Consider the following 9529-nt stretch of genomic DNA (forward strand, 5'->3'; position numbering starts at 1 on the left):
GCGTTTTCCGATTTTCTAATCCAAGCATGTGGAGTGGGGAAAGAAAACCAGCGGGGCTAGTCTGCGGCCACGCCACCCTGAACACGCCCCATCCCGACTGATCTGGGAAGCTAAGAGGGTCGGGCCTGGTTAGTCCTTGGATGGGAGACCACCTAGGAAGACCAGGTGCCGTAGGCGGTAAAAACAAACAGAAAAACGAAAACCATGCTTTTGTCCAAAGCACATTTGAGTCCTAACAGTGCAAGACTCGGTCGTCTTGAGTTTTACGCTCTTGGCACATACATTCTGCTGTGGCTCGGATGAGAAGGCCCATTGTCGAAACCCGTGAATTCTGACCCGAGCCCTGGATCCGCCCACCTGGTCTTGCTATTGCCGATAACGCACACCATGCTGCCCTCTCGTGGTGATCCAGAGGTTTTCATTCCCAAATTCAGATTTGAATGTTCTCTTTTCTGGGCAAATGTGACAGCCAGCTGGCACAGCTCCAGCCAGGTGCCCACCAGCTGTTTCCCAGCGGGTCGTAGCTGTTCTTGCTGCATATTCTTACACTGTAGCTGTTCTTGATACATATTCTGCCAGCGTCTGAGACGTGGTCAGCCACTGCTGGAGCTCTGCCATTTGAGGCCAGATCCGTTAAAACTGACAACCCATTTACTCGGTGGCACAGCACTCAAGGCAAAAATTTCTTCATTTTCATTAATAAGTGCTGTCATCTTTGTAGTCTTTGTTACTTGGATTAAAGAAGAAACAAATGAGTTGGGAAATTTGCATTTTGTAGTTTTCCAGACCACGTAGAACATCGTACCTGTTTTCTCGGTGTGTCTATGCAGTTTTAAAGAGTCTAACCCTGTCCACTTAAAAAGTTTTATTTGAAGTAGTAAACTTGGGATGCATTCAAAAAAATTGAAGGACTCGTGATATTAGCTCTTTTTACCAGCAGCAGAAATATCAAGGGTACCTATAAGGTGACACTCTACCTCTTCACCGTCCAATAAAGTAGCCACTAGCCACGCAAAACTATTTAAATTGATTAAAATTAAATGAAAGCTCCCTAGGTTGCCAAGGCCACATTTCACGTGCTCGGTGGCCGCAGCGGCTGACGGCTCCTGTTTTGGAGAGTCGGATGGAAAACGTCTCCATCGCTGCAGAACGTTCTAGACAGCAAGCACTGCTCTCCACAAGCGTGGCATTTGCTTGTGATCATTTTAATTTTCTGTGCAAATTATCGTTGCTGGTCGTAGGGGAACCTAGCACTATAGAAGAGAAACAGATTTTGGTGCAGAGTTCTGGTTTTTATCATGCACTTAGTGGTGTGACCAAGTTTTTGAGCCTTTTTTTAAATGTGAAAGAGACCCAGTAGTGTGTACTTCACAGGGCTGCTGGGAGGGCAACATGGCCCTGGAACAGAGCCCAGCCGTTGTAGACCTTGACAGGTAGCAGCAGGTGGCTTCCAGGGCTGTGCCGGGGACCAGGGGCTCAGAGTGACTGGGCCAGATGGGGAGGAAGGGGGAAGAGGCTGGGATGGAGGATCACAGGATGAAAACATATAAAGTCCACGGACTTTCACAAAGCCACGTGTTCTGAACATTTTTACCTATTTCCTTAAACCTCACCCTCATAACACTGAACGTCTGGGCCATTCTTCTTAGGATCAAGACATAACGAAGCAGGAGCACAGCTTGAATGTTGAATTCGGGTCGGCAGAGTAAATACTGGCCGTCGTGCTGCCCCACTTAGAGCTGGAGCTTTCTCCAAACCACTCAAAAACAGTTATTTAAAATAAAAAAGTAGGCCATGTAAAAGTTCCTCGGTAGGTTTATGGGATAAGTGAAAAATGAGACTTTTTAAGTAACATATGAAGAACAATGCATCTGCCTGGCACCTGCATGGGGTTTTCTCCCCTCCCCCACGTTGCCCGCAAGATGGGCAGAGTGGTCACGGGTTTCTTTGCACCTTAGGGAAGGAACATTTTTTCCCACGACTACGTGTTTTGGTGTGGCGATTTCAACTACCGCATCGATCTCACTTATGAAGAAGTCTTCTATTTTGTCAAGCGCCAAGACTGGAAGAAACTCCTGGAATTTGATCAGCTACAGCTACAGAAATCCAACGGAAAAGTAAGTCATGCCTTTAAAATCTTTTTTAGCAGCTGCTCCCATAGGGAGTAACGTCTGCTAAACGTATCTGCTCGCGTTGGGAAAAATGTAAGCTCCGTGAGGAGGTTTAACAACGATTCTGACAGGCGTGGCCTGTGAAGGCAGGGAAACATGAGCGTCCATTCACACGCTTCCTGTTCCTCCTCCGATGGGCTGCGCTCAGAGTCTGTGTGTCCTCTTGTTCGTGGGGCCATTGCTAAAGGACACTGGTGAGCATGCAGGCCAGCCACAGGAAAAAGTGGCAGTGGAAGTCTCTCTGCCAACACCACAGCCCGTGCTCTGGTTTCAGGCGGGTCCGCTGTCCCTTACCCCTTCACACAAGCTGAGCCTTCCTTCCTGTCTCCAGAGAGTAAGTAGCTGAACTCAGTTTGTCGCAGCTGCACCACACGGCCCCGCGTCAGCATCAGAGCACCCCGCAGTGTACGGATGGTGAATGCCGGTGTCTGCGGGTCCCCCCACCCCCACACTCACGTGCAAGCCTTGTGGAGACCGTGGACTTCAGATACACTAAGCCACCAAGGCACTTTAGGCTCTGCTCACCTCTGCTTTGGTGATATCCCTGTTTCCCCTTGGTGAAGACACTAACAAGATGACAATATCTAATACGCTTTACATACCGATTGGTTTGGGTAATTCTCAGGACCGTCCTCCACACTGGTTACTCTGCCCGTCTTGTAGACATCCTTGCCTTGTGCCTTTCACTGTCTGTGGGGACTGACGAGCTGACAGGGTGACGGATCGGGTGCCGGAGGTGGGGGTGGGGAGGCCCGATGGCAGCGTGTCCGTCAGCCGAACAGATAATCATCACTTTTTTTGCTAATTAAAAGGCGCACACGTGTCCAGTTTTAGACATATTTGTAAATACAATGTAGATTCTGTGATTTTTAGGGATAGAGCAGCCTGCAACGTGCCTTTTTTACTTTTGTCTCTGCATCTAACATACATAATCAAAGAGAACTAAGGTGGTCGTGTGACTCCTTTTTCTTCCAATAGATTTTTAAAGACTTTCACGAAGGCAGCATTAATTTTGGACCCACCTACAAGTATGACGTTGGCTCCGCTGCCTATGACACAAGTGACAAATGCCGCACCCCAGCCTGGACAGACAGGGTGCTGTGGTGGAGGAAGAGGCAGCCTTTTGACAGAACAGGTGTGTGAGAGGTGTGCGTAAAACAGATGATCAGTGCCATGTCCGGAAGGTCACTTCTCTTCAGCTCAGTGCTCTTCGCTATAAAAATGACATTCTCGATAACCCCAAACGACACAACAGTCACCCCAGATGTCAGCCCCTAAACTTTGGAAGCTGTGCTTTGGGGGAGCTTCCCTCTGTCCCCCTGCATCCTGGCTGTCCCCACCCCACTGCTGTGTCTGCCTTTTGTTCCGGGCAGCGTACGGGGACGGAAGCCGTGGCTCTGCCCTCTCATACGCATGCGCTTTATCCATCCCATTCCGTTCACCAAACTCTTACCTGCTTAAAGCCCCAGTTCCAAATCGAGCATGTGCAAGGCACAGGAAAGATGAGAGTCAGTTATCAATTAGTTGCCAGGTATGTCTTGAATGATGATTGCCCAGCTAGGAAGTGCAGTTGATTTAAATTTAGAACACTTATAAACTGGTGTATAAGCAACTAAATGTTTCTGGGAAGATGCGTGCTGAGATTTCAAAGCCAAGAAATCACATCTATAGATTAAAAAGATACGCTTTCGTTTGGATCAGTTTGTAGACATCTGCGTGGCACCAGGGTGCTGAAGGCAGGGAGGCCTTCACCTTCTTAGCCTCTGCGTCTCCTACTGTACGAAGGGCTGCAGATCTCCTGTGTCCCTTTGCCCCTGGGGCGGAAACCCTGTAGCAGCAATTTCTATCCCCCCACCCCCACCCCCCGCCTAGGATAGCCACTGTGGGGAGGATGCAGGTGGCACTGGTCTTACTGTTTTGGACAGTTCACATAGGACAGTCTTTACTCCAGGCCCCAGGGCATGGTTTTAAGCCCAAGGGATAAGAGCGAATGAGTCTGAGACAGGTGTGGTCCATTGTCAGCATTCATGTATATTAACACAATTTTGTGTCGTCCATGGGTCTCTTCATTGGAATCCTATGAGTAGCCGAAGAACTCAACCTTCTAGACAACGACCTAGATGCTGACACCAAAGTCAGACACACCTGGTCTCCTGGGATCCTCAAGTATTACGGCCGAGCAGAGCTGCAGGCGTCTGATCACAGGTATGGTTCTCGCTGCCACAGGCACGTGCTGCTCTGCTAGGGAAGGCAGTGTCTGCTGCTTTCCACAGAGGACGGTATGCTGTGCCCATCGGAATGTGTGGGCCCTCGTACGTGTGTATGTGTGTGTTTGTAAAACAGCAAGGAACAAGGAATACTGTGACAAATAGCTGTGTACCCACCACCAAGAATTAATCAACATTAGCATTTTATCATTGCTCTGAACCGTGACATTACTGATGAAAACTTCAAAGACACAATCTATAGTATTATGTCGTTTAAATTCTCATAAGGAACGTCACTGTGCAACTTAACTTTTTACTGCTTAATATTTCGGAGACACAGTCATGTTGATATTACACGTCACTATCTGAGACCTGGCTCCTTCATTTGTAACTGCTGTCCAGTTTAGTTCCACTAAATAGATCCATGGAATTTGCCTGTTCGTATATTGATGAATGTGTTTTTTTCTAATGTTTTATTAAAAACACCATAGAGTTTCAGGGTTTTTAAACACGTTAAGCTGTTGGCTTAGCTTGTGTGTCATGCATTGCGGATGGAACACAGGCAGTGGAGGTCTGTCAGCCCACGAGCACTGGGACCCTCCACAGAGGGAGATTCGTCTCATAGAAGAAGGGTCCCCAACCCCTGGGCTGTGGACGAGTACTGGTCCATAGCCTGTTAGGAACCAGGCCGGACAGCAGGAGGTGAGCGATGGAGTGGTGAGCAAAGCTTCATCTGTGTTTGCAGCCGCTCCCCAGAGCCGGCACCACCGCCTCAGCTCCACCTCAGATCCTCAAGCAGTAGATTCTCATGGGAGCACCGATCCCTGGTGCCAGAAAAGTTGGGGACCGCTGTTATAGACATCTTTTAAAGGATGGCGTTTGAGGGCATAGACAGGAGGAGTTTGATCTCCCCATATCTGCCACTAAAACTAAGAGTGGGTGGTGAACAGTTAGTGGTCAGCCACTACGTCTACATCTTTAGATACTGCTAAATTCTTTAGAAACCTGTGGTTGCAAATGTACAATATTTGCCTCGTTGTAAGTGAGCCTCGGGAAATCTTCAGATGTTTGACTTTCAGGTTCAGGAAGTGTATTTAGAAGCGTTCCCTTCACCACAGTTTATTGGGGACACTTATCTCCAGGCCCTGTTCCTGGCACTGAGGATAAGCCGTGAACAAAACAGAGGAGACCATGGTCTCATGGAATTTTCTAGTGAGGACAGACAGGAAACAAATAAAAGTACTATGAAAGAATAAAAGGGTGGTGGCAGGGGTCAGACAAGCGGTCGGTGCTGTTCTACCCCGTGCTCAGGGAAGGCCCCTCTGAGGAGGTGGCGTTGGGGCCGAGACCGGAAGGAAAGAGCGTGCGCCGTGTGGACATCAGGGCGGGCAGTGGGGCAGCCGACTGTCCCGAGTCGGAGAACAGGGAGGCCGGAGAGAAAAGAGTGAAGGGCAGAGTCGTAAGGAGACGAGACAAGATGAGCGAGAAGGGCAGACTTGTTGGAACCTCGTGGGCCGGATTTTACTGGGAGCTGAGTGACTGGGGTATGACAGGCTCCAGGGGGGCCGGGGAGGAAGCGGTGCCGACTCTGCGCCAGGAGGTCGTAGGTCGCGTGGCGAGGCGTGGCTGGGTCCGGGTAGATGTTGAAAGCGGACAGAATTGGCTGATGGATGTAGCGGGTGTGAGAGAGAGAGAGCAGTTGACAGTGACTCCAGGGTTTGGGACCTGAGCGACAGGAAAGACGGAGTAGCCTTTACTCGGCTGGGAAGACAGGGAAGTGCAGACTTGGCCATGGTGGTTTGAGATGCATCTTAGACACATTGTTTTTTTCTAATTACAAAAGCCAAACGTCATGTTACAGTTAGGAAAAAATATACATAAACGAGCAAGATACCCTAGTCCCGGCCCCTAAGACAGTGTCTGGCGATGCTTAGTTAGGTGTCTCCCCTGCATTTTCCATGCACGTTAGACATTTCTACATACAGACGTTAACCCGTTGGCAGTGTGTGTCACCTGCATGCACGCTTAGAGATGTAAAACGCGTATCAGAAAATTAGGATTTTAGCATGTGAACTGTCATTTTTTTTCTTACTGCAAGTAATTATAGATTCACGTGACCCTGGTACCGTTTACCCCGTCCCCCCCAGTGGTAAGACCTCCTAAACCTGTAGTACGGGGTCACACCAGGATGTGGACACCAACATAGTCAAGATACAGAGCATTTCTGTCACCACAGGGGTCTCGTGTTGCTTCTTCGTAGCCGGACTCATTTCCCTCCCCCTCCATCCTCACCTCTGCCAACCCCTAATCTTCCCCACCCTTTGCATCGTTTGCGATTTCAAGAATGATAAATGGAATCCACAATGGGGGACTGGCTTTTTCACTCAGAATTCTCCGGAGAGCCAGCCCGTGTTGTGTGTGTCAGTAGCCCGTTCCTTTCTGTCACTGGGCGAGTGGCACTGCCTGCTCCTGCTTCATCAGAGACGCTCCCCTTCTCCCCAACATGAGTAGCTTCTCTGAAAAGGTTTTCTGCTCAAAGAAGTTTGGAAAAACCCTCAATCCGCATCCCTGGGTCAGATTTTCCCCCATCTTCCTTTTTCTTGCTTCTGGATGCAAAAATAGAAACGTATGCGGGGTGCACTACTGATATTATCACCATACCTCTTAATTTTTACAGCATCCCCTAGTTTTAAAGGGTGCCACCATGTCATGTACTTTTTTGCGTTGTGTTTTACTTCCATTTACTATTGTATTGTAAAGGTCTTCAATGTTATATAATCTTCACAAGAAAGGATTTTCTAACTTTTTTGTAAGTAGAGCAAACCCATCCCTATATCGAAATTACAATAATGACTGCATTATTTCCTGCGGATCTGTTCTCCTTTGTACGTCAAATAGGTTTCTACCAAGTTAGTCTGAATGAGCGCATAGCGTGTTCTCATATGGCTGCGTCATAACTTAACTGTTTTCCTATTAATGAACAGTTAGCTTGTCCGCCCCGCCCCCCATCAGCAGGCTGGTAGTGATGAGCATTGTGCATGAATCTTGGTTGGAATCTCTGGTCAGCTCCTTAGAACAAAGTCTTAGAATTGAGATCAGCAGGTCAAAAGAGATGAGCGTTGTTGCGATTCCTAACACACATTGCCAAGTAGTCCTCCGAAAAGCTCGACCCTCAGCAGAGGTGGGGTGCCCGCTTCCCCGCGTGGTCAGCAGTGCTGGTGATTACCACACATGAAATCTTTGCTGATGGTTGGAGGTGACCTCTCAACGCATCTTTAGATTAAAAAAAAAAAAAAATGCGTGACCACACACGCAATCTGTGCTGATGGTTGGTGGTGTCCTCTCAACGCATCCTTAGATAAAAAAAAAAAAAATGCGAAGATAGTACTAAGATTGGGGCAAGATGAAGACTTCAGTCCCTGAGACAGATCAGCAAGGCTGCAGGTGTCCGTGCTGGGGCCACATCCTGTTTGCAGCACGGCTCTGGGGACTGGGGGTGGGGGGTGCTGCGTAGCCGTCATGTCCCAGTTAACCGTTGCCCGTCTTCCCTCCGTGTCTAACGCAGACCCGTGCTGGCGATCGTGGAGGTGGAAGTCCAAGAAGTTGACGTGGGTGCTCGGGAGAGGGTGTTCCAGGAAGTGTCCTCTTTCCAGGGTCCCCTGGATGCCACCGTGGTCGTCAACCTCCAGTCGCCAACCTCGGAGGAGAAGAACGAGTTTCCTGAGGACGTGCGCACAGAGCTCATGCAGACCTTGGGGAACTACGGGACGATCGTCCTCGTCAGGTAGCCACCGTCCCTGCTGGCGTGGGCTCTGGCGCGGGCCCGTGGGGCCTGCCGAGTCGCTCGTGAGGTGGACTTGCCTTACGCCTTTATTCCAGGATCAACCAAGGGCAGATGCTGGTGACTTTTGCAGACAGCCACTCGGCTCTCAACGTCCTAGATGTGGACGGCATGAAGGTGAGTCGTGCTCGGCCACCGCGGAGCGGGGGCTCCTCAACCCCCCTGGTGTTCTTGTCCTTTCACTGGATCGTGTTGTCCCCTCTCCTCGCCTGTGCCTTTAGAGGTGCCACATGAGGGCAGGGGCTAGGGCTCTTCATTCTGGCATCTTCCCTGAGACGTCTTGAAAGACTCAGGAGGAAGAGCGAGTCTTAGGGGTCGGCTCCCACTGAGTTACAGAGTCTGTCTGTGCGCGCACCTCCTGGGGCAGCTGCTGCCATTTTTCCCTTCATAGTGTGTGTTTTGAAACACGCATCCCACAGGGAGTTACCGTTTTTGATAACATCCTGATTTTAAAGTCACATGGAGTGAAAAGCTAGAGATGACAGCTCCACTTTCATGTAGAGCAAATGTGAGCCTGGCCGAGGTGTGGATCCTTCATTTTTCATGGCAGATGTGAAGATCGGTCTGGCTCCTGATGCATGAGTTTGAGCGAGACCGAAGTTTGGGGACCCAAGGGGGTTGTCTGGCTCCTGTGTCATTCTCAGTTGGCTGCGCTCCCTCACAGGTGAAAGGCAGGGCAGTGAAGATCCGACCGAAGACCAAGGACTGGCTGAAAGGTTTGCAGGAGGAGATCATTCGAAAGCGGGACAGCTTGCCCTGCGTGTCGCCCACGGCCAGTTCCTGTTTGCTGGAGGAGAACTTCGACTTCACGAGCTTAGACTACGAGTCAGAAGGCAAGTAACTCTGAGGTGTCCTCAGGCGTCGGTATGGTGAGGCGGGCAGGCGGTTCTCCCAGCAATGGCCGTGGGGGGTCAGGATCCCTTCTGAGACCCAGCCTGGAAAAGGTGAAGGTGGGTCTGTTCCGTGTGGTGAGCTGGGCAGTATTCATGTATAAGACGATGCAGGAAATGGTAAATAGGACCTGGAGACGTCTAAAATTACGTTAAAAATCGTGGATTTGAGGATGTCAGGGCTGTGGGCTTGGTCCTCGACCCAGGCATGAATGGAATTCGGGTCCCATCCCAGATGACACATGGGTGCCCATGGCCCGTGTTGAAACGGACCCACCGGTGGAAGGCTGTGCCGTCTCACACTAATTGTTTGCTGTGACTCATTTCCTTCCCCAAGGGGATATTCTTGAAGATGACGATGACTATTTGGATGAGCTGAGTCAGCCTGTGGTCTCAGACAGTGAGCTGGGGGGGGAGGAC

The 9529-nt window shown here is 49.9% G+C and overlaps 1 protein-coding gene and 1 pseudogene across 1 annotated transcript in view; both read left to right on the forward strand.

Annotated features, from left to right (window-relative positions):
* Window positions 1-9529, forward strand: part of SYNJ2 (synaptojanin 2) — a 114855-nt gene that overhangs the window by 92171 nt on the left and 13155 nt on the right. The window contains exons 15-21 of the mRNA XM_025049053.1: window positions 1959-2117; window positions 3150-3306; window positions 4259-4376; window positions 7944-8162; window positions 8258-8336; window positions 8884-9052; window positions 9447-9523. Coding sequence (XP_024904821.1) covers window positions 1959-2117; window positions 3150-3306; window positions 4259-4376; window positions 7944-8162; window positions 8258-8336; window positions 8884-9052; window positions 9447-9523 — 978 coding nt within the window. The remainder of the gene's footprint in view (window positions 1-1958; window positions 2118-3149; window positions 3307-4258; window positions 4377-7943; window positions 8163-8257; window positions 8337-8883; window positions 9053-9446; window positions 9524-9529) is intronic.
* Window positions 60-177, forward strand: LOC112482402 (annotated as a pseudogene).

This window comes from Pteropus alecto, unplaced genomic scaffold (genome assembly GCF_000325575.1).
Source record: "Pteropus alecto unplaced genomic scaffold, ASM32557v1 scaffold195, whole genome shotgun sequence".
NCBI classification, from domain to species: domain Eukaryota; kingdom Metazoa; phylum Chordata; class Mammalia; order Chiroptera; family Pteropodidae; genus Pteropus; species Pteropus alecto.